The sequence below is a fragment of the Oncorhynchus masou genome, chromosome 18 (genome assembly GCF_036934945.1).
Source record: "Oncorhynchus masou masou isolate Uvic2021 chromosome 18, UVic_Omas_1.1, whole genome shotgun sequence".
In the NCBI taxonomy this organism is placed as follows: domain Eukaryota; kingdom Metazoa; phylum Chordata; class Actinopteri; order Salmoniformes; family Salmonidae; genus Oncorhynchus; species Oncorhynchus masou.
This window is the reverse complement of record NC_088229.1, coordinates 7,105,334-7,131,251: the sequence shown is the minus strand read 5'-3', so window position 1 is coordinate 7,131,251 and position 25,918 is coordinate 7,105,334. Positions and strand designations below refer to the sequence as shown.

At 42.2% G+C, this 25,918-nt stretch overlaps 1 protein-coding gene across 1 annotated transcript; it reads left to right on the top strand.

Annotated features, from left to right (window-relative positions):
* The first annotated feature begins 413 nt into the window (after positions 1–413).
* LOC135503878 (tumor protein D54-like) lies at positions 414–21,342 on the top strand. Its single transcript, XM_064922048.1, is given in 8 exon segments — positions 414–689; positions 6,451–6,510; positions 6,513–6,604; positions 7,339–7,487; positions 13,210–13,311; positions 17,667–17,715; positions 18,747–18,780; positions 19,124–21,342. Coding segments are annotated over 7 exon segments (480 nt in total). The 5' UTR covers positions 414–670; the 3' UTR covers positions 18,756–18,780; positions 19,124–21,342.
* Positions 21,343–25,918: the final 4,576 nt, after the last annotated feature.

Sequence of the window (25,918 nt, the reverse complement as noted above, 5' to 3'; positions counted from 1 at the left end):
CTTAATTCCATTATTTTACTTTTAGAGTTGTGTGTATTGTTGTAAATTGTTAGATATTACTGCAGTGTTGGAGCTCAGAACACAAGCATGTCGCTACACCCGCAATAACATCTGGTAAGTCTGTGCATGCGACCAATAAAACATTTGATTAGGATAAAAAGAAGGTGGAAAAAAAAGAGGGTTCCACTAGTTACCACAGCCACAAAGTCAAATTTGTCTCGGCTATAATAATTAAAACAAGAAATAAGCTATTTGGTCTTAATTGTAGGTTTAAGGTTTGGCATAATGTTAGCAGTGTGGTTAAAGTTATGATTAGGTTTAAAATCAAATATTAACAAAAAATAAATTATATAAATGGGCGGGGTTTATGACGTTACGTCCGTGTGACGAGCGGGGCAAGGTGACGCCTTGAGCAACGTCATCTACAGACGCCGGAAAAGGCGCAACCTGAGAGTTCATCATCGAGCTGAGGTGGCTTTATTATTGGAGCGAGTACTACCTGTTCGTATTTGTGTCCCTCGACGAATGAGGTTGTTATTGTTGAGTAACTGTCACGCTACAGGTTTCGTTTGATTGAGTGGACGGCACTGCTAGCTAGTTAGCCACCACCCTTTTCTAGCTAACGTAGTTTTCGCTTTAAGGCGATCAAACACTCCGCTCATTCGACGCCATGGACCCCGTTGGTCAAGGTAACGTAAATTACTGACACTATTGTTAAATTTAAGACATATTTGCCAGCTGGCCGTTGATTTAGGGGGAAGTTATTACGAATTCTTGTTCATGATTGTGCATTGGATAGGAACGCAACTTGGGGGGGCCCGACGGCAGCAACAGCCGTTCTTCTGGAAATGTCATAGGAAGGGGAACGGAGGGCAGAGATCGAGTTACTGTGATTAAATATCTCTGTTAATCATATTAGTTTAGTCCCTTATCAATGATCTCTTAATGTTTTTATAGTTTAAACCGCTCGTATCTTTTTTTTTTGTAAACAAAGGCTATTTTGTTTGATAGTTAGAACGTAAATGGCTAGACAAGAACGCAGCCAGGATGGTTGGTGAACTAGTTTGTTAGCTTGCCAGCTGATATGGTTCAATTGAGTGACACACCTTGGCTATGTTCCCAATGACCAACAAGGCAACAACAGTGAACATGTCATACCCCACGACAGATGTAGCGCCCCCCATTGGGCCATTGAGTTATAGCGTGTGACACATTTTCAGTTGTGTGACCACAGATTTATTATGTTGACTAGAGATACTCAAGTGTCTTCTCTAATGGAAAATAAATGTCTTAAAAAAAAATGGAAGCCAGTTAGCCTGTGTGTACCAGTAGCATATACACTCCCTGTAGTTCATGTCCTGTGCCAATAAAATTAAACGACACCTGCTGGAGAAGACATTTTGGGCCAAGTTATCCCTCTCGCTTTGCATCTTCCTCTCTGGTCTGACTAAAAAATGTCATTGAATTATTATAGCACCCGCCTTGGGTCAATCAGTGTAATTTTGTTAAATGCCGGCTCTCTATGGCAAGACGCAACAATCGCCCAAGTTTCTTCAAAATCGGGCCAGTGTTGTTGAGATTGCGTGCGACTAACGGCGAGACTGATCCACTGTCCCCTACCCGATATCATCGTGGCATTTAGCCTAGCTATCGAATTTTTTGATTAGCTAACGTTACATAATGTTAGTTTAGATGCATTTCCCTTAAGGCTAGGTTAGGTTCAGTTTGCTCCTAGCTGAGGAACGCTCAACTCTGTTGTCTTATCAGGCGGAGTTTAGTTTTTATTTGGTAGCAACAGACCTTTTTTGTTGTTGGGACAAGTTTAAATATAATGTATTTAACCTTTTTTATTTAACTAGGCAAGTCAGTTAAGAACAGATTCTTATTTTACAATGATCGCCTACTCTGGCCAAACCCTCCCCTAACGACGCTAGGCCAATTGTGCACGGTGGGACTCGCGATCACGGCCGGTTGTGATACAGCCCAGAATCGAACCAGTGTCTGTAGTGACGCCTCTAGCACTGAGTAAAACATCTATATTGTCTGAAGGGGAAGTGGAGAGAAAAAAGAAGATATGCTCATTTTCCCAACAGGGGTGTGTTTCCGCCAAACAGACTTGTTGTGGATAAAAATCTGTGTGCAGATGTCGTGCACACAATGACCTTTTAGATTTTTATTCTGTACAATGTGTTTCCATCGAATTTTCCACTCTACGGATAGATTTGTCACAGAACTGTAGCATTTTAAATAGCAAATGTGTTTCCTCCGGTCTTGGCACGTGCCCTCGAGCCAACAGCTGGCAGATAGAGTGCAGGTAGGCTCGTCTACATCGATCGTCAAGTCACCAGAATAACACGCCATATTTATTAGCAAGGCAGCATCAAACTCCTCACCATACACTTTCTCCACCCTGTGAAGTTTATCATGGCTTAATCTTGTAGCCTAATAAACTGCATGGTTTCCTGAGTTGTAGTGGGAGGACCACACAAAGTATCATCATGTGACTCCCAAGTTTACTTTTATATGGTTATTATATTAATATTTGCACATAAAGACGTTTTCTGTCGCATAATACATTTTACAGACACAAAAAGATTCCACCATGTCGAACAAACAAATTCTGTCAGCATTTTATAAAATTGTACCTAAATGTAATTTATATACAGTGTATTCAGACCCCTTGATTTTGTTACGTTACAGCCATATTTTAAAATGGATTCGATTTAAAAAAATTCTATCTTCACATCACCCCATAATGATAAAGCAAAAACAGGGTTATTGATTTTTTTATCACACAAAAAAACCTTCTGAAATAGCAACACCCACAACAGGTTTCAGGTTTCCTGCAAACGTGGCACTTGTCATTCAGGCCAAAGAGTTCAATCTTGTTATTAATCAGATCAGAGAATCTTGTTTCTCATGGTCTGACAATCTTCAGGTGCCTTTTGACCAACTCCAAGCAGTCTGTCATGTGCTTTTTACTAAGGAGTGGCTTCTGTCTGGCCACTTTACCATAAAGGCCTGATTGGTGGAGTGCTGGAGAGATGGGAGAAACTTCCAGAAGAACAACTATTCCCCCGATGAACTCTGGAGCTCTGTCAGTGACCATCGGGTTCTTGGTTGCCTCCCTGACCAAGGCCCTTCGTCCCCGATTGCTCAGTTTGGCCGAGTGGCCAGCTCTAGGAAGAGTCTTGGTTGTTCCAAAGTATTCCATTTAAGAATTATGGAGGTCACTGTTATTGGGACCTTCAATGTTGCAGACATGTTTTGGTACCCTTCCTCAGACACAATCCTGTCTCGGAGCTCGGCGGACAATTATTCGGCCTCATGGCTTGGTTTTCGCTCTGACGTGCACTGTGAGACATTATATGGACAGGTGTTTGCCTTTCCAAATCATGTCCAATCAATTGAATGTCCCACAGGTGGTCTCCAATCAAGTTGTAGAAACATCTCGAGGATGATCAATGGGAACAGAATGCACCTGAGCTCAAATTACGAGTCTCATAGCAAAGGGTCTGAATATTTATGTGAAATAAGGTATTTCTGATTTTTCCTTTTTAATACATGTGCTAAAATTTCTAGACCTGTTTTCGGTTTCCCATTATGGTGCATTGTGTGTAGATTGAGGATTTTGTTGTTGAGTAATCCATTTATTTTTAGAGAAGGCTGTAACGTAACAAAATGTGAAAGTCAGTCGGTAGAGCATGGCGCTGAATAGCTTTCTGAATTCCCACTGGGGCCACCCATATGTAAAAAAAAAAAAAAAAAAAAAAAAAAAAAAAAAAAAAAAAAAAAAAGTAGTGGCCCCAGCCGACTTGTAAGTCGCTTTGGACAAAAGCGTCTGCTAAATGGGAGATATATATATATAATATATATATATGAAAGTCAGGGGGTCTGAATACTTTCTGAATGCTCTGTGTATCCCGTGCCAGTTAGAAGTTTGGACACGTTCTCATTCCAGGGTTTTTGTTTAACAATTTTCTACCTTGTAAAATACTAGTGAAGACAGACATAAACTATGAAATAAAACATATGGACTCATGTAACCCCCCCCCCCCCCCAAAAAAAGTGTTTCCTCTTTGTGTCCTAAATTGCCCCCTATTCCCTATGTAGTGCAGCCACGTCAAAAGTAGTGCACTATATAGGGTGCCATTTGGGGTGCAATCCACTCAAGAGGATAGAGAGACAGGAGTGAACTAATGGACATTTTTAAAAGGCTGCTGCTTCCGTGGTGGGCTCTTTCCTCTTAGAAGAACGTTTAGGCCTCACTCTGTAATTAGCCCCGCTCTCTTCCGGGAGTCTTCTGCGTTTGACGGCACTAAGCACTTTCCTTAAATCGTGTCGCTGTTTCAATCTCCTTATCCATTTCTGTAGCTGCCCGTGTGTGTCTCTCTGTAGCTGCCCGTGTGTGTGTCTCTCTGTAGCTGCCCGTGTGTGTGTCTCTCTGTAGCTGCCCGTGTGTGTGTCTCTCTGTAGCTGCCCGTGTGTGTGTCTCTCTGTAGCTGCCCGTGTGTGTGTCTCTCTGTAGCTGCCCGTGTGTGTGTCTCTCTCTCTGTAGCTGCTTGTAACCCGTTTCCACACAACCTTTTATTTTATTAGACTAAACCAGATAAAAAAAATAAGCCGGATAGAGTCACGACAGGCCTGATAGAAACAGCAAATGTGTCTGTAGGCTTTTTCAAAATGTCAACAAAACAGAATGCCTTAGGCACGGTGGGATCATTTATTCTGTCAAATGTATTACGCAAGAAATGGAGGCGCAAATATTGATATAATAATAATATAATAACCATCACACGGAAGTACACTTGGGAGGTCACATGATGATGGTGCCTTCGGCGCAAATTTTACACCTCTTGACTTATCCACATCTTGTTGTTAGCCTGAATTTAGAAATCTACTTTATGTCACCTATTAACCCCATAATGTCAAAATGGAATTGTGTTTTTCAGACTTTTCTACAAATTTCTAAATGGGAAAACTGAAATGTTTTTAAGTCAAGTATTCTACCCTTGTTATGTTAAGCCTAAATCAGTTCAGGAGTAAAAATGTGCTTATCAAGTCACATAATAAGTTGCATGGACTCACTCTGTGTGCAGCAATGGGGGTTTTAACATGATGGTTGAATGACCACCTCATCTCTGTACCCCAACACGTACAATTAAATATCTGTAATGTCGCTCAGTCAAGATCGGACAGGACACAAATATTCCAAAGCGTGCATCCTGCACTACAGTAAAACGGCAAAAGAGAACCAGTGACTTGTTTGTTCTGAATACAGTGTTATGTTTGGGGCGAATACAACACATTACTGCATCATTGTTCTTCCACTTGGAAAAAGGCAATTTTATATCCAGTTTAGTCCCGCTTTGTAACACACTGGGAAAAGTCTTGGTGTGAATATTTTCGGAAGGCCCTGTGTTCTCTCACATACAGGAGGATGATTGATGCTCCTTTCCACTAAATAATGAGTCTTAATAATATTCTGGAGATTGATTGATGCTTGACTACTTTTTAACACATCGCCATAATATCATCATGTTCATTATAGGTTGTCGACCTTTCACTCTGGCTCCTGAGTGGTGCAGCGGTCTAAGGCGCTGCATCTCGGTGTAAGAGGCGTCACTACAGACCCTGGTTCGAATCCAGGCTGTATCACATCCGGCTGTGATTGGGAGTCCAATAGGGGACATAGTGAGGCCTAACTTGACCCAGCGTTGTCTGGGTTTGGCCGGGGGGCTGTCATTGTAAAATACAATTTTTTTTAGTGTTAACTGGCGTGCCTAGTTAAAAGTTGTTGTTTTTTTAAGAGAAAATTAGTTCTGATGATCTGCGAGCTGTTGACTCGAGCCAATGTGCCAAGACTAGAGGCCACATTCGCTATATAACGCAACATCGGTTGGGACAAGGCGCTTTGGAAACCCATTTGACTTTTGTATGTTTTTATTCAACCGCACAAATAGTTTTTATGTGCGATACGTCAACACACGTCAAATTGATCTGCAACAAGTCAAATTGACGGAAACATCTCTGATGGGGGGGAAAATGCGCTTATTTTAATTTTAGAATATTCATATGAAATTCTGTCACTGTGGAAACCTAGCGAGTCTTACTAAAGAAAGTGGGTGAAAGATGTAGATGTCTAGTTCCCTTTACTGTTTTTTTATTTAATTTTACCTTTTTTTAACCAGGCAAGTCAGTTAAGAACAAATTTTTATTTTCAATGACCCTGCGAACTGTGGGTTAACTGCCTGTTCAGGGGCAGAACGACAGATTTGTACCTTGTCAGCTCGGGGGTTTGAACTTGCAACCTTCCGGTTAACTAGTCCAACGCTCTAACCACTAGGCTACCCTGTCGCCTGTTGATGACTTTAACAATTTAAATTCAATGCCTCCTACTCTCATCTCAGCATGCCCCCACTCACACACTCTCTCTCTCTCTCGAACCAGACATCAACCTGAACTCCCCCAACAAGGGCCTTGGTCCCACAGGAGGAGTAGACTCCCTAACGGAGGGGGAGCCACGGGAGTAGCAGCCGTCAACACGCTACCCCCAGGGCTCACAGAGGAAGAGGCCGAGGAGCTCTACTCTGATCTAGCCAAGGTAGGCCCTGTTGTCCTGTCTGTTGGGGTTAAGGTTAGAGGCAGCCATCAACATGCTGCCCCCAGGGCTCACAGAGGAAGAGGCCGAGGAGCTCCACTCTCATCTGTCTGTTGGTCTGAGCTCACCAATGTTGTCCCTAGTGTTTGGTTTACTAATAAACCATTCAACAAACATTTGAGGAACTTTGTTTCAGACAATGGAGACACTGAACAAAATTATAAACATGTAAAGTGTTGGTCCCATGTTTCATGAGTTGAAATATAAGATCCCAGAAGTGTTCCATACGCACAAAAAAAACAACAGATTGCTCTAAAATGTTGTGCACAAATTTGTTTACATCCCTGTTAGTGAGCATTTCTCCTTTGCCAAGATAATCCACCCACCTGACAGGTGTGGCATATCAAGAAGCTGATTAAACAGCATGATCATTACACAGGTGCACCAAAGATCTTTATAACTAAAAATAGACCACAGCCTGTCCTTTCCAATGGGAACAAATGAGTCAGTGGGCAAAACAAGTGTGGCATCGTGTGGGTGAGCGGTTTGCTGGTGTCAACGTTGTGAACAGAGTGCCCCGTGGTGGGGTTATGGTATGGGGCAGGCATAAGCTACGGACCCATGAACACACTTGCATTTTATTGATGGCAATTTGAATGCACAGAGATACCGTGACGAGATCCTGAGACTCATTGTGGTGCCATTGACCTCTGACCTCTCCTGTGTGTTGCTGTCAGGTGGAGGAGGAGATCAACACCCTGAGACAGGTGCTCCTGGCCAAAGAGAAGCATTCTGCTGAGCTAAAGAGGAAGCTGGGGCTGAGCCCCCTCAACGAGCTCAAACAGAACCTCACCAAGGGGTGGCAGGATGTCCAGACCTCCAATGTGTAAGTAGAAGATCCCATTAAAAAAAATGTTCAAATACTTAGTTTTTTATTTTTATTTTTTTTACCAAGTCAAACTAGAAGGGTGAAACATCTTATAATGTTTTAAAGTTTCAGTATGAGTCATTTTAACAGATTTTTATTTATTTTTATGACCGACGATAAAACCACAACCTGTCGTTTTTCAATGGGAGAAAATTAGTCCTAGTGGGCAGAGCCAAGCATGAGCTACCGAGATCATTTTGACGCGTTGTATCATGTATTTGTAAATATATTTCCTTTAGTGAACGCCTACTCTGAAGTGCACATGTACAGTAACTCAATTTGCACTCGTAAACAACAACAACATTTTATACTTTGGAAAAGTCTACAACACTTAGTCCACTGTGTTCATACCAGATTTTAGTTTTGAGAACTGAAAACTGTTTTGCGGTCCAATGTTTAATCGATGAGAAAATTGGCAGAATGTTGGCCCAACTCCGTCTCCTCCCACTGCCGGCCACTGGGCTTCCTCTCGTCACCATATTTGGTAGTGGAAGCTTCACATTTTATACATCTGGCTCATTATTCTATCTGTGGTTGTAGCTACTGCATCGTTCCCTTCTCAGATATCATATCAACCTAAGCCTCTTACAAATGCTTGACTCTTACTGTAGGGCTGTGCACAGCTGGTTATCTTTCTGGAATAGAAAATGGTGAATATAAAATATCTGAGCCCGTTCACGGTTCTGGATCTACCCTATAGCATGAATCAGGCGACCAGACAGACGGCTAACCGTGGGCACACCCACTGAGCTGTACATCTCTGACCCCGGTCTCTGTCTTCTAGCTATGTCAGAACCACCGAGAAACTTGGCGAGTGGAATGAGAAAGTTACCGGTTCAGAGTTGTGAGTCTCTCCTGTTCTACTGCTTCAAATCGCCACCTGTCGCCTGCAACTAGTGTGTTTGCGCTCCCCCTCCGCTCTGCTCAGAACTGTAATAACATGGCTGCTGTATCAACATTTTATTATGTTGTAACACCTGTCTTTGTCCGTAGGGAGCATGTTCCTCTGCCTGCTACGTGGCGAAAACTCCCATTCCCTGTGAGACCATCTGTTTTTATAAAGGCCTTTTTATTTAATAATATAGAGGGTTTTTAACGTCACAAAGATGTAGTTTAATTTGCAACTTTTTTTTATTTTTTCAGTGTCGTGGTAATGTCATAGGGTAGGAATTGTTTTGAGTCAGTTGAACCACTTTTATGTCAAGCTTAAATACGTTCAGGAGTAAAAAAAAAAAAAAAAATGTGCTTAACAAGTCACATAAGCTGCATGGACTCACTCGGTGTGGAATATTTATTCGTGCAACTTACATCTGGGTGGTCCCGGGAATTGAACTCGCGACATTGGCGTGTTTTTTTTTTTTTATAAGCTACAATCTCGACCATAAGCAACACATGGACCGGTATTACCAAAATATATATATGGTATTAGCAAATGACGCTACTGCCTCCTCCTGTCTTGGAGTATTTTTAACGAGGCTGACGGCTTCAAGGTCATTGCTGTGTGAACACGAGATCTCCTGCCGACACTACTTGGAGAACAGTGTTGGCAGTCAAACGTTTGGATGATCCTACACCGGTAAGGAGTCTCAATGAGCCATGCGGGAGCTAAAGCTGTCGGCCCATCTCAAAATTATCTTTTTTTTTTTTTTTTACTTTTTCTTTATCGCTAGCTAGCTAGCAATGACTCACCATCACATTGACGTCTGTCAGGTGTCTATCACTCCCTTTCCCCTGGTACTATATTTCATAAAGAGGGGAACTTCCTTGCCCGAGGCTTCTCAGTGTTAAGGTCACATCGTCTGAACCAACGAACAATATTTGTTTTTACACTTCTGTTATTAGTTTGGTGGTAGTTAGTTGCGCTTAAAGCTAGGGAAACGGGGGTACAGTATTTGTATCCTACCTTAAAAGCTATTTGGGAAAGGGGGGTACAGTATTTATATCCTACATCTATGTGAAAAGGTAGTTAAACTAACCTTCTCACGACACCACTGTTGCTACAGCTATAAACAAAAAAATCTGAATGGCTGTAGGCCAATATTAACAGGCTTGGTAAGTGGCTTATTTGTGAGCTATCTTGTACTGTTCTTTCAGTATACACACACACACACGCAAATAGTTTTACTCTTAACAGGATTGTGTGGGTGAGGAATGGAATGCTAGAGAGAGAGGAACACCAATCGAGAGAGAGCTAGGTTGGCTGTGTGTGCACCTGTGAGATGGCATTGTGACCAGACACATTTTGAAAAGACAACTGACATTTTACTCCCGAGGCGCTGACCTGTTGCACCCTCTACAACCACTGTGATTGTTATTATCTCACCCTGCTGGTCATCTATGAACACTGTTCTTAAAAAAAATCTGGTTTTAATGGCCATGTTCTGTTATAATCTCCACCCGGCACAGCCAGAAGAGGACTGGCCACCTCTCAGATCCTGCTTCCTCTCTCGGTTTCTTCCTAGGTTCCTGCCTTTACCTAGGGAGTTTTTCTCTCTGAGCCACTGTGCTTCTAAATATGCATTGTTTGGTGTTTTTTTTTTTTTTTAGGCTGAGTTTCTGTAGAAGCACTTTTTACAAAAGCTTTTATAAATAAATGTTTGATTTGTATCAGTATTTACAGATGTAGAAGAAAGTAAAGTGTTCATTTAGCCTATTTTTTTTTTTTAGCAAGACTGCAGTTATGTTATGTATTGCTTTCCGGTTTCCTTTCTCGTCAGCAGAAACTGAGCCACATTCTCCTTTCTATTCAGACAACCGACAGCAGGATCTGCAGGTTCCCACTAATTCCATGTTTTGGTTTCAGGCACCGTTTGGTTTGTGTGAACTGAATGCCTTATCACATTCTGGATGCTGGATACTCTTTGTGGGTTACTGAGGGAGTTCTAATCCCTAAATATAGACTAGTTTAGTGCAACCCTCCCCCCCCTCCCCCGTTATGCACAGCCAGAAGAGGACTGGCCAACCCACATAGCCTGGTTCCTCTCTAGGTTTTTCTTCCAGCCAGAAGAGGTTTTGGCTCTAGGTTTATTTCTAGGGGAGTTCCTCTTTTTTTTCCTAGCCACCGTGCTTCTACACCTGCATTGCTTGCTGTTTGGGGTTTTAGGCTGGGTTTCGGTACAGCACTTTGAGATATCAGCTGATGTACGAAGGGCTTTATAAATACATTTGATTTGATGTATTTGAAGCCCTAGTAATTCTGCGCAATTGATCATTTGTCACGTCTGAATTTTTTTTATTTTTAATGAATATATTTAAAAAATATATATTGTCACTGTTGTCCTGACGCAGTGATCAAGATTTTGAGTGTGTGTGAAGTCCAATTTCATAAACTTCGTCTCTAACTTGCCCTTTCCTTCCATATAAAAAGTATTTTTTTTTTGGTTAAAATGTTAAATGTCGTACTGTGTCCATAGATATCTGACAGCATCTGAAACTCTGGATGGCATTGCCCAATCTGAAGCGTGAGTCTATATATATATACACATTACTTTTCTGTTTATTTGTTTTAAGTTGGTTTCAGCAGGGGTAAAGGGGCTTCTGTCTTCATGCCATGTGCTTGGTGCTTGGAGGGAGGAGTCTGTCTGACCATGCTTGTGTTCGGCTGGTGGTGTGTGGATGGTGAGGGGTTTGATGGAAGCTTCTCTCTGTATTGGTTCTTCAGACCCTGTTCCTCAACTGCAGCCCTGGAGCCCCCCCCCCCCCCAAAAAAAAAAAATAAAATTTTTGGCTTCGCCTTGCATATACCTACATCAATTATTATTATAGCTTGTTTGGGGCAACAACATAAGTTGTTGGTGACTTGAGGACTGAAGTTGAGGCTTTTTTAAAATATATTTTGGGTCCTACTGAAGGCCTGGTCTGGCTGAATGTACCGGCCTTCTTCTTAGTCATCACATCTCCTGCAGACCCTCTGACCTGCTTTACAAGGTGTAACAATCTATCATTCATTGTCCACTAGCTGCATAGTTTCCCCAACTGTGTGTTCACTATTATCAAATAGCTATCAATACCATTTTTTTGTGTGTATTGGTCAGTCTGATTTCTAATCTTAAAGGATGAGGACTTAGACCCTATAGACTTGTGTACAGAATGGCTGTCGAGTAAGCGACGCTTGCGCTATCAGGGTGACGTAGCTATTGATGCCACGCTAGGGACAATCGCCACCTCTGCTCAGTGGTCTGTCTGTGGGTGGAGTGCCACCCCTGTATGGGCCTAACAGCCATACATTGAGGGATAATCTGTTTACGATGGGATTATACACTATTATGGGCGTTGGGCAGGACTGTGTGTAGAATGGAACACGTGGTTTCCATGGTTTCGAGACCATTCTATTCCAGCCATTAGTACGAGCCGTCCTCCCCTCAGCACAGTCTTGTCATTGTAGATTCCTGCTTTAGGTTGGTCACATTGAGGTTTGTTAAGGAGGCCGAGATCTTTTAATGTAAAGACTATTTTACTTCTGTTTATCAACTGTTTTCAATTTATAGTACAATTTAAAATAAACTATTTATTTGAGTTTTAGGCTGCTGCGTTGTGTAATTGATCCGCCCACCCAGTTGAACTTAAATACTGTATACGGGGTGGGTGGTCCCTCTCGCCCTACTGGGCTCCCACTGGGGTGGGTGGTCCCTCTCGCCCTACTGGGCTCCCACTGGGGTGGGTGGTCCCTCTGGGCTCCCACTGGGGTGGGTGGTCCCTCTCGCCCTACTGGGCTCCCACTGGGGTGGGTGGTCCCTCTCGCCCTACTGGGCTCCCACTGGGGTGGGTGGTCCCTCTCGCCCTACTGAGCTCCCACTGGGGTGGGTGGTCCCTCTCGCCCTACTGGGCTCCCACTGGGGTGGGTGGTCCCTCTCGCCCTACTGGGCTCCCACTGGGGTCGGTGGTCCCTCTCGCCCTACTGGGCTCCCACTGGGGTGGGTGGTCCCTCTCGCCCTACTGGGCTCCCACTGGGGTGGGTGGTCCCTCTCGCCCTACTGGGCTCCCACTGGGGTGGGTGGTCCCTCTCGCCCTACTGAGCTCCCACTGGGGTCGGTGGTCCCTCTCGCCCTACTGGGCTCCCACTGGGGTGGGTTGTCCCTCTCACCCTACTGGGCTCCCACTGGGGTGGGTGGTCCCTCTCGCCCTACTGGGCTCCCACTGGGGTCGGTGGTAGTGTAATGTAGACATAAAGTAGAGAAGTCACTGTCTTTGTCCCTTATAACTTACTGGCTGTCAATGAAGCCATTTTTAATATAATTTTCAATCAAACCATTGAGCGGAGACCTAATGCATAATTTAATGTTCTTGGTAGAGACATTGGTCACGTATTGGATACAAGCTGTTGTTGTGTGCTATTTTTCTCTTCACTTGTTTCCTCTGTATTTCTGCAGTATTTCTCCTATATGGCTGTTCATTAGTCAGACAGTCAAAGGCCCAATTCTGATGTTTTGTCCAATTTGTCAAAGGAGCTGAGCGGTTCAAAGACAAATTATTGGAAACTTATCAGAATTGGGTTGCTATGTGTTTTTTAAGGCAGCTTTTGTCTGTGATTTAACTCCTTATTGGCTGACTGCTTAATCTGTTCTAAACCAAGTGAGGCTGGTTTTCGGTCATGTTCTAAGGAGGTTCTCTCTCTCTCGTCTACCATCTTCGCTCTACTCCCATCTCTCGCCCTCCCTTATTTTCTTCTCTCCCCTTCCAGGTATAAGAAGACTCAGGAGACCCTGTCTGTGGCTGGACAGAAGACCACTGCTGCCTTCTCCACCATGGGCACTGTCCTCAGCAGGAAACTGGGAGACATGAGGTACAGACCAAGACACAAAATGGCTGCCGCCGGCCCTTCCTGTAGAACAGGGGTGGGAAACCATAGAAATAGAATTACTAGATTTAAAAGTTTTTTTTTTTTTTTTTTGATGCCCCTCGGATAACAAATGTTTTCACTGTTACAGAACAGTGACTTGGGTATGTTAATTGTAGTGTTTGTATAGACCAACCCTCTAGGGCTGTAGCAAATCTACTAATCAGCTGTACCTCAGGACCTTGATTAGCTGAATTGGGAATTACAGCAGGACTGGAGCAAATACCTGTGTACTACCCAGTAGTTATCCAGGAAGAGGGTTGACTACCCCTCATGCCACAGATACCTTAAACGTATGGTCGTGGATCAGAAAACCAGTCAGTATCTGGCGTTGCCTCATGCAGCGCGACACATCTCCTTCACACAGAGTTGATCAGGCTCTTGATTATAGACTGTGGAATGTTCCAGTCTTCAATGGCTAAGTAAAGTTGCTGGATATTGGCGGGAACTGGAACGCTGTCGTACACATCAATCCAGAGCATCCCAAACATGCTCAATGGGTGACATGTCTGGTGAGTACGCAGGCCATGGAAGAACTGGGACATTTTCAGCTTCCAGGAATTGTGTACAGATCCTTGTGACATGGGGCCGTGCATTATCATGCTGAAACATTGAGGTGATGGCGGTGGATGAATGTCTTGACAACGGGCCTCAGGATCTCTTCACGGTAACCCTGTGCATTCAAATTTCCTTTGATAAAATGCAATTGTGTTTGTCTGTAGCTTATGCCTGCCCCATACCATAACCCCACCACCACGGGGCCCTTTGTTCACAACGTTGAAATCAGCCACCTGCTCGCCCACAAGACGCCATACATGTGGTTGCGGCCGGTTAGACGCACTGCCAAATTCTCTAAAAGGACGTTGGCTTATGGTAGAGAAATTAACATTAAATTCTCTGGCAACAGCTCTGGTGGATGTTACTGCACTCAGCATGCCAATTTTAACTCTCCTTCAAAACTCGAGACATCTGTGGCATTGTGTTGTGACAAATCTGCACATTTTGGTGGCCTTTCATTGTCCCCAGCACAAGGTGCTCCTGTGTAAAGATCATGCTGTTTTAATCAGCTTCTTGATATGCCACACCTGTCAGGTGGATAGATTTATCTTGGCAAAGGAGAAATGCTCACTAACATGTAAACAAATTTGTGCGTCAAAAATTTGAGGAGCTTTTTGTGTGAATAGAACTTGTCTGGGCTCTTTTATTTCAGTTCATGAATCATGGGACCAACACTTTCACATGTTGAGTTTGTTTGTGTTCAGTGGAGATACTAGCTGTGGTGATGGCATGTGGACCATACTTGTGTACAGCTGTGTTGAAGATGCCTTTATGGTTCAAAGCAACGCTGTCATTCATGTTATAAATATGTTAAATAATCCCATCTGTCCATTCATCACCTACACTTTAATCACCCTCCTAATTACATACTAACTCCACTATCTAAGGGAACCGGGAATATGCTTGTTCATTAACATTTTAACGTTTCCAAGTCCACTTCAGTGTGTGTGTGTGTTGGCATCCTCCCCTGTTCGAGCCGTGGTTACCCCCCCCCCTTCCGGTACGAGCCGTGGTTTCCCAGCTCCGCTACCCCCGGTCTTTTGGCTTGTTCTATTTCTCCCATTTTGATCATTGTTTTGTTTTTGTCATTTTCATCCATCCATCACCAAGCCTGACTAATTGATTTCTGATAATGGGTCCTAACACCCCCTACAGCGGGGCTTCATGATGTGTCCCTGTTCGATGCCATGTAGCCACCATGATGTGTCCCTGTTCGACGCCATCTAACACTGATGTAAATACCATGATGTGTCACCTTTAGACCTGAACCCTATGGTCAAAAGTGATGTATCCCTGCTTATCTATGCCCCAACCTGATAGGCTAACTCTGCTCGACCCACCACTGCTTGTTCCTCCCTGTTTTCGTTTTCCCATTTTTAATTGCACATTGGTCTACACGCTGATGTGTCAAACTCCTTTGGGTAAGAGTACTCTGCTGCTGCTGGGACCTGAAACATCCCATGTAGCCACCATGATCAACTTCTATAGCAGATCTGTACAGTAAATCTGCTGGTTTGTATACTGATCTGCTGCAGAAATAATTCATTATAACTTTTATTGAATGCTAATTTGTCATCCCTCTTGCTGTTATGATCATGAATATCCTATTGATATTTTTTTTTTTTTTATGCCCCAACCTGATAGCCTGTTAATCTGATTTGTTTGACTGAGTGGTCCCACTCTCTGCAGACATTCTTTAACTGGGTTTTGTTCTTTAACTGGGTTTTTGTCTTTTAATTGCTTTTAAAGATAGTTAGAAGAAGCAACTTTGTATCTGTCTCCATTGGGGCATCTGTGAGCGCATGGGGCAGTGACATTGAGGACATCTCCATTTTGAAGTAGTCAATTTTCTTCTACTATCTCTGAGTTGGTAAACAAACTGAAAGGGTGCATACTGCCACCTGGAGGGTGTTTGAACAGGTATGAAGCCAAGGCTGGTGATTTGCTGCCACCTGGAACTGTTTATATGAAGCCAAGGCTGGTGATTTACTGCCACCTTGGTGTTTGAACAGGTATGAAGCCAAGGCTGGTGATTTACTGCCACCTGGAGGGTGTTTGAACAGGTATGAAGCCAAGGCTGGTGATTTACTGCCACCTGGATTTGTTTGACTGAAGGTATGGTCACCAAGGCTGGTGATTTACTGCCACGTGGAGGGTGTTTGAACAGGTATGAAGCCAAGGCTGGTGATTTACTGCCACCTGGGGGTGTTTGAACAGGTATGAAGCCAAGGCTGGTGATTTACTGCCACCTGGAGGGTGTTTGAAAGGTATGAAGCCAAGGCTGGTGATTTACTGCCACCTGGAGGGTGTTTGAACAGGTATGAAGCCAAGGCTGGTGATTTACTGCCACCTGGGGCAGTGTTTGAACAGGTATGAAGCCAAGGCTGGTGATTTACTGCCACCTGGAGGGTGTTTGAACAGGTATGAAGCCAAGGCTGGTGATTTACTGCCACCTGGAGGGTGTTTGAACAGGTATGAAGCCAAGGCTGGTGATTTACTGCCACCTGGAGGGTGTTTGAACAGGTATGAAGCCAAGGCTGGTGATTTACTGCCACCTGGAGGGTGTTTGAACAGGTATGAAGCCAAGGCTGGTGATTTACTGCCACCTGGAGGGTGTTTGAACAGGTATGAAGCCAAGGCTGGTGATTTACTGCCACCTGGAGGGTGTTTGAACAGGTATGAAGCCAAGGCTGGTGATTTACTGCCACCTGGAGGGTGTTTGAACAGGTATGAAGCCAAGGCTGGTGATTTACTGCCACCTGGAGGGTGTTTGAACAGGTATGAAGCCAAGGCTGGTGATTTACTGCCACCTGGAGGGTGTTTGAACAGGTATGAAGCCAAGGCTGGTGATTTACTGCCACCTGGAGGGTGTTTGAACAGGTATGAAGCCAAGGCTGGTGATTTACTGCCACCTGGAGGGTGTTTGAACAGGTATGAAGCCAAGGCTGGTGATTTACTGCCACCTGGAGGGTGTTTGAACAGGTATGAAGCCAAGGCTGGTGATTTACTTAAATGTTTGCTGATCCCTCCTGACGACCTGGTTGGCATCATGTGATCATTAACCCTAGATGACTACTTCAAAATGGTGAAAGTCATCAATGGCGCTACCCAATGCTAAAACGAGCTTTTGGGGGTCTAGAGTCCTCTCTCTGCTTGGCTCCTAACACTCACACTTCCTTGTCTCCTTCCCTTTAACGCTTACAAAGTAGCAACTACTCCATCCGCCAATCGATAAGTATGCCAACGATGAGGTAAATTGGCTCTCACACATTTTTTTCCTTTTTTTTAGAAATTATAGTTTATTTTATTGATCACTTTAATGAAATTAGCATTTTAGATTAAGTTGTGTGTCTTGTTTGATGGTGTTTTTAAATAAAATTCAGATTTTTGTAATTGGAGATTGCTGGTAATCAGAGTCATAGTCTCACACAATAGAGTTGACTCCATTTTTTTTAAATTTCTTTTTTAAAGCGACTCTTAAGACAAGCGTATGACCAAATGATGTGTAAAGATATCTCTGTCAGTTTAACCCTGGATTTAAGGAATCTGGTGGTTGAGCATCTTTAGTATTCTGAATGAACTTTAATTAAAGGAGAGGATTATTCTTTTAGCATTCGGTGGTTTCTATCGTGAATGAACACTTCTGAAAGTTGTTTAGTCAGTGAAATTCCTGTGTGCTCATGTGCAGACCTTTTTATTTTTTTACTTATTTGCTTGAATGTTTTGTAATATCTGTTTTTCAGAAACTCTCCTACCTTCAAGTCGTTCGAGGACAAAGTTGGGAACATCAAGGTGAGCTGAAAATGGCACGGCACACCTTCCAAGAAAAGTCACTTTCAAACTAGTGATTTGTGGCTAATTGAAGTAAAACAGTAATTTTGCTCATAGATTATGCATGTATGAATTACACAGACACATCCAGCCCAAAACGGGAGGTTTAAAACGTGTCTGTCGCTTGATAACCGGACTCACGTCTTTGAATTCGTTCATTTATGTTCAAAAAGGAACATTCCGGCAAATAAAATAATTTTATCATTGATGGCTTGTGGATCCCAATATCCCCTGCGAGCCTCCCAGGCCCATGTTGTGCATCTGAGGGTCAAGACACTGTGGATAAATAATATTACATTTCACCCTCTGAACGTTTTCCACAGAACCCCAAAAATTAGTTTAATCTGTTATTGCTTACAATATTACAAAAAAATATGGTCGCGGATCCCCGACAGGACCTGAACCCAACTTTGAGAACCTCTAGGCTAGTAGACGCTGACTTAACACAACTCTATTTTGAACTGAAATGTACCAACAAGCCAAGTCAAATAGAAAAGTATATTTTTCTAGTTTGTACATTTTAAAAAACAATTTGTATCTGCATTGTGCGCTAACAGCATATTTTGCTGTGCTGCCAACAAGTGTACCCTACAAATGAGTTGAAGGTTATAAATGCTTCTATACACTGGGTGGTTCGAGACCTGAACTCTGATTGGCTGAAAGCCATGGTATATCAGGCCGTATACCACAGGTATGACACATTTTATTTTTACTGCTCTAATTACGTTGGTAACCAGTTTATAACAGCAATAAAGCTCCTCGGGTCTGTGATATATGGTCAATATACCACGGCTAAGGGCTGTATCCAGGCACTCCGTGTTGCGTCGTCTCTTAAGAACAGCCCTTAGCCGTGGTATATTGGTCATATATTTAAAATAAGAAAATATAAAAAAATTAAATTGATATTGGATTATTCTCAACTGTCTCTCAAACATCTTTTTTTTTTTTTAATGACTGTCTCCCTGAAGATTGACCATCTCTTCTTTTCACAGTTGGGCTGATTTGTGTCCCTTCGCTGCAGCACAGGTAAACAAAATGTGGCCTGGGGAAAGTTGATAAGAGTTGTACCTAGTAGTTACTAACGGGCTTGTTTGGGTTATTGTTAGATTGTATTCTAGCTTTGTGTCACCCTCAGTTTGTCACTTTAAAGAAAATATATATTTTTAATGTTTTACTGGTGCTGCAGAATAGGCTTTTTATTTTTAATGTTTTAAGTGTAAACTTAATTCATACTGATCATGCATCTGTTAACTTCAAAATACTGGGTTAATCTCTCGCACACAGCTCCTTTTGAATGAAATGACTTCTGGAAGATTTACTATCACATTGATACCAGACCATTTATAATAATTATTCTCTCATCCTTCAGTACATGGTGGTTGGACCCAGACGTAACGGCGAAGCTGTCCAGTCCCCGACCGAAACTAACCCCGTTCTGAAGCTCCTCCTTCCGCGCTTATCACCGGGACGACATCATCGCTGAGTGACCCTTGACCTGTGACATCACCCTCCACACCATATGCCATTACTCACTACTGCCTCCCTCCTCAGTTACCTATAGCCCAGTCCTAAATGGGCCCTTGGCTCCTAGGCCCTTGTGGAGATCTGATAGGACTGGATAGGTGTAAGCAATACGACAACAATTCCACGTATCCTATGAGAAGGTGGAGCCACTAACCATATTGTTTAAACCGATCTGAGTTGTGGCCAGATTGCTTGCGCCTATCTAGTCAACGTCGTCTCTACACAAGTGCCTCGGGAGTTATGGGCTTAAAGGGTCGATCTAGAATCTCCCTCAGCCTCCTCGCTACTAACTAAAAGCATGTGTATATCTCATCTCAGTCGACCGCAAAGGACAACAAGTTACACAACATCAAATCACCACCGCTTGTAAAAAAAACAACAAACTGTTAAACCATTTTGTATTTATAAAACTATTTTACACTGCTTTTACATAACTTTTATCTATATGTAACATTATATATGAATAGATGTATTGTAAACCATACTGCAAGTTGGCATTTATCAGTAGGTAAGGAGGATGGAGAGTCTCGAGGAAACACGAGTGCAAAAAATGTCCAGAAGACGAGAGAATATGTCTAAAGTAATAAACACTATGAATAAAACAACTCTCTTTTCTACCCAGCTGGGCATTTACTTCAGTTTATTTTCTACACTGAACAGAATGTGAAGCAATGCTTTGCTGTATAGCTTCCTGGTGAATGTAGAAACTTTTGGCCTTTATTCTTTCACTCCTATTACTTTGTTGGTAGAAAGGTTTCTTTCTTTTGGTGATTTTTTTTTTTTTTTTTTTTTTTTTTTAGAAAAGGGTTTAAAGGGGGAGGGGTTTTGTGTTGGCTCACTGAAATTATCTAAATACAGTCCTGGCATTCTGACATTATATGAAGAATTGTCCCCATGCCACAAACACACACAAGGTGGGGAATTAGTATGTGTGTATATATATATATACTATATTTATATATATTTATATATATATATATTATATATGTGAATTATGTGCACACTTGTCTCGTGCATACACTCCCACAGACCCTGACTAACGTCACTGTTATGATCACCAACACTTCCTGTTTTAGCCAATGTGGACAAATCCAGCCTTTTTAACGCGGATGATCAACTAGCTGTCACCCTTATCCTGCCACAACCTTCAACAGCAGCCGTTGGTTTGGTAGCACCGTCACATTTTTGTTATTTTCAACATGAAGTACCTACTTTAGATTTGTATTATTTTTGCCTGATTTTTAGTCTCTGTCTATCCATGGGCTTGGATGTTCATTTTGCCTTTATTATCTATATAATTTACTTTAATAAAAATCTGTGTTCATTTTTAGTAGTCCTACTTGGGTGATGCATTTTAGATTCTTCTCTTGGATGGAGTATAACAGTCATTTTTGTATTTTAAGTGCCATCTGTGAATCGTTTTGATTTATTACACCTGCCTGTTATATTTCTCAAGAGAATCCTGAAGTTTAGATTTCATTCGGATGCCCATTTAGTTGTTGCGCATGCAGCAGCTACTCTTCCTGGGGTCTACATGAAACTAAATATATGACCGAGTACAGAACCGTTGTAGACGAGAACAGAAGATAGTAGTACCGATACTGGTTTCCTAGACCCAGAGAATCTCCATTGAGAATACTTTTAGTCCAGGACTGGTCTTTAATCTGTTGGCAGACCGGCCCTCACAGGCTGCCCAATTCTGATATTTTGGACAATTATTGTTAAAAGATCTGATCTGATTGGTTAAAATACTAATTAGCGACAAAAGATCAGAATTGGGCTTGCCTAAGTAAACGCCGTTTTAAGTACAGTAGGTTTCTATTGTCTCTGGTTATGACATGGCAAGGAGAAAGGCATTATCTAACTTGTGTAGAGCTGCAAATACATGTTTGGGTCAAATGTAAATTTTTGCAAAGGATGAAAGAATGAATATATAATTGCTTTATTTAGGACGTGAGTCTGGTTGTAGACATTAAAGGGATCAGATAAGCGAATGTTGGCTGAAAAAAAATAATCGTGGTTTGTTTTATTTTTGGATTTCAATAAAGCATTCATTTAAATAAAGGAGAGAGTTGTGTGGTTTGTGTTTACATTTTATTTGACCTCAGATCATAAAGGAGGGATTTCCTATCCGAGTTTAAGCGTGTGTAAATGGAACGTAATTCTCTTTTTAACTAACTTTTCTCTACATGTATTCTGACATTGAACTCAAAGCATGAGAATAGCACGATATTCGTTTAGGGTGGAGATCAAATCAATTAAGGTGTGTCTACAGTTACACCATATTCTGACCTCAAATGATTCAAAAAGTTGTTCTACTTTTTTCCTGGCTTCCACTGTGATTTTGGCCACGCACCGCTACTGACTTTATGCGCGATGAAACGATGAATAAGGTCAAGCAACCTGTTGGTTCCGAGGTGAACATCTACTTAGTTTTTTTTAATGATATAAATTGCACCCGTTCTCCATGCACTTTACTTTTCAGCAGTGAAGTATCTTTTATATACACACTGTCTATCAATTTAGGTTATGCCATGGTAGTTACTGCTAAACTGGTACCTGCAGCAGAGTAAACATGTTTGTTTGTTCGTTCTATCTTTGACTAGCGTTAGCTAACGTAAACAAGTTAACATTAGCCAACAAGACAAGCTCAATCTGGAAGCCATTTATATCACACCTTTGCCTGGAAAAGACTCCTTCACTAAAAAATAACGTTTTCAAAATAGCTAGCTAACGCACGCTCTGTTTGTGTGTTGGTAGCAATAATTATATTTTATTAGGATATATTTTAGTCCTCATTTAGACTGGTCTTCCAAGAGTCCTTAAACGTTAAAATACAATTTATAATACAATCACATTTTCACATATAACACATTGTTACAAACATAACACGTAATACACAAACATATTGACCAGATCAATACTCTTAACAGTCTAAAATGATAGATTGATTCCTTCATCTGCCATAATTAGTGTCTTGCATAACCTTCCAATTTATTATATTTAAATGGTTCTAATGTATTGTTTGAATTTATATATTGAAAGGTTTCTGGTTTGATCAGGTCAATTATTCAGTTTCTTTATTGCTCAATGTTCTTTCGCCTATTTTTGTATTCATGTTACCTTGATGAAATTGCTATACAATAGGATCTTGTTGCCATCTGATGCACATTCAAATGTCATTAAAAAAAATCAACACTGCAGAGCTCTCCCGGTCCTCTGCCGTGCCCTGATTGTATTCATGTTGATGATATCTGGAAATATGCATGTACGCCCTGGCCAATCTAATGTTGATTTCCCAAATTCGGACTTGTGCTCTGATATCTGTTTCACTGATTTCTGCTCTCATAAAAGCCTGTGTTTTTTGCACATTAACACTAGACGCTTATGAACTAAAATTTATCAATTGAAGGTGTGGGTTCACAGCTGCAATCCAGATGTGTTGGTCATTACTGAGACGTGGTTAAGGAAGAGTGTTTGAATACTGATGTTAACCTTTCTGGTTATAACATTTTTCATCAAGACAGATCTTCCAAAGGTGGTGGAGTGGCAATCATTACCAAGGAAGACCTTCAGTACTCGGTTGTCTCCAACAAGTCTGTCCCCAAACAATTTGATTTGCTGGTTTTAAGCATTAACCTTTCAAATAGCTCTTTGTTGACTGTTGCTGGTTGTTATCGTCCACCATCAGCACCGGCCTGTACCCTACTTTCCCTAAGCTCTCTCCTGGCCGCTTACACTAAGTCTGAATGTGTCCTGCTAGGTGACCTAAACTGGGACATGCTTAAACCACCTGACCAAGTCCTAAAGCAATGGAACTCCCTAAATCTTTCTCAGATTATTACCAATCCCACAAGGTATGACTCCAAACACCCAGAAAAGGCTAGTCTCCTTGATGTTATCCTCACAAATAATCCTGATAGGTATCAGTCTGGTGTTTTCTGTACTGACCTTAGTGATCACTGTTTTACAGCCTGTGTTTGTAATGGCTGCTCAGTGAAATGACCTGTCTTGCTTTGTCATAGACGCTTGCTAAAAAACTTTAATGAGCAAGCCTTACTTCATGACCTAGCCTCTTTAAATTGGTATAGAATCAGCTTGATTCACTCTGTAGAAGACACTTGGACCTTATTTTTTGATATTTTCAGTGGTATTGTTAACAAACACGCCCACATAAAGACAATGAGAATTAAAAACAGGTTCAGCCCCTGGTTCAACCGTGATCTTGCAGTTACTCCACCTCAAGAATACCATTTGGTGAAAGGCTCGGCACACGCATACTTAGGCCGACTGGCTCTCGTTCAGGCAAATGAGAAATAAGTGCACTCAGGCTATCTGGAAGGCCAAAGTTAGTTACTTTAATGCTCCATTCTCTCTCTGTGGGTCGAACCCCAAGAAGTTCTGGAAAACAGTTAAAGACCTGGAGAATAAACCTTCCTCATCACAGCTGCCCATGTCCCTTAATGTTGATGATGTGGTTGTTACTGACAAGAAGTACATGGCTGAGGTCTTTAATCACCACTTCATTAAGTCGGGATTCCTATTTGACTCAGCCATGCCTCATTGACTGTCCAACACTTCGTCATCTCCCACCCCTTCTAATGCAACTAGTTCTGCTGCTCCTCCCTCTTTCCCTCCTGCCCCGCTACAAAGTTTCTCCCTGCAAGAGGTCACAGCCTGAGGTGCTAAAGGATCTCCTTAAACTTGACCCCCAAAAAACATCTGGGTCAGATGGTTTAGACCCTTTCTTCTTTAAGGTCGCCGAGACTGTCTCTCCTCTCTGGGGTGGTTCCCATTGCTTGGAAGGCAGCCACAGTACGTCCTTTATTTCAAGGGGGAGATCAAGCTGATCCAAACTGTTATAGGTCAAATTCTATTTTGCCCTTTTTATCAAAAGTGTTGGGGAAAAAAACTTATTGATGTCTATAGTATTCTCTCTGGTTTACAATCTGGTTTCCGCTCAGGTTATGGATGTGTCACTGCAACCTTAAAGGTCCGAAATGATGTCACCATTGCTCTTGATTCTAAGCAATGTTGCTATTTTTATTGACCTGGCCAAAGCTTTTAATACGGTAGACCATTAAATTCTTGTGGGACGGCTAAGGAGTATTGGTGTCTCTGAGGGGTCTTTGGCCTGGTTTGCTAACTACCTCTCTCAAAGAATGCAGTGTATTAAGCCAGAACATCTGCTGTCTCAGCCACTGCCTGTCACCAAGGGAGTACCGCAAGGCTCAATCCTAGGCCCCACGCTCTTCTCAATTTACATCAACAAAATAGCTCAGGCAGTAGGAAGCTCTCTCATCCATTTTCTACAACAAAGCTTTCTTAGTATCCAACAAGCTTTCTCTGCCCTTAACCCTGTTCTGAACACCTCCAAAACAAAGGTCATCTGGTTTGGTCAGAAGAATGCCCCTTTCCCCACAGATGTTATTACTACCTCCTGGGGGTTTAGAGCTTGAGGTAGTCACCTCATACAAGTACTGGGGGTATGGCTAGATGGTACACTGTCCTTCTCTCAGTACATATCAAAGCTGCAGTTAAATCTTGACTTGGTTTCCTCTATCGTAATCACTCCTCTTTCACCCCAGCTTCCAAACTAACCCTGATTCAGATGACCATCCTACCCATGCTAGATTACAGAGACATACTTTATAGATCGGCAGGTAAAGGTGCTCTCAAGCGGTTAGATGTTCTTTACCATTCGGCCATCAGATTTGCCACCAATGCTCCTTATAGGACACATCACTGCACTCTATACTGCTCTGTAAACTGGTAATCTCTGTTTACCCGGCGCAAGACCCACTGGTTGTTTCTTATTTATAAAACCCTCTTAGGCCTCCCTATCTGAGATATCTACTGCAGCCCTCATCCTCCACATACAACACCTGTTCTGTCAGTCACAATCTGTTAAAGGTCTCCAAAGGACACACATCCCCGGGTCGCTCCTCTTTTCAGTTCGCTGCAGATAGCGACTGAAACGATCTGCAAAAAAACACTCAAAAAGGGACAGTTTTTTCTCGATCTCTTAATTTAAAGACTCAATCATGGACAGACACTCTTACTGACAGTTGCGGCTGCTTTGTGTGATGTATTGTTGTCTCTACTTTCTTGCCCTTTGTGCTGTTGTCTGTGCCCAATAATGTTTGTACCATGTTGTTGTCATGTGTTGCTGCCATGCTATGTTATTGTCTTAGGTTTCTCTTTATGTAGTCTTGTGGTGTCTCTCTTGTAGTAATGTGTGTTTTGTCCTATATTTTTATTTTTAATCCCAGCCCATGTCCCTGCTGGTGGCCTTTTGGTAGGCCATTATTGTAAATACTAAATGGGATATATAAATACGATTGTTGCCTATTTAAATAAAGGTTACATTTAAAAAAGTATATTTTCTGTCTGGATAACACATTACACATGGACAGTCTATTCCTAGTATTGACTGAATGTCTCTTAGCAACTGAATACTGTTGTGAGTGGAGTTTGGCCGCTTTAAATCGTGTACATTATGACATAAAATAAGCATGTTATTTTTTCATGATCTTGTTGATGACCAAACAAGAGCATTGTGCATGACTACAACAGACGAACCATATCTCCCACCTTAAAAACAATCCTTACTGCTTTGGCCTGTCCAATCTGCAGCCTC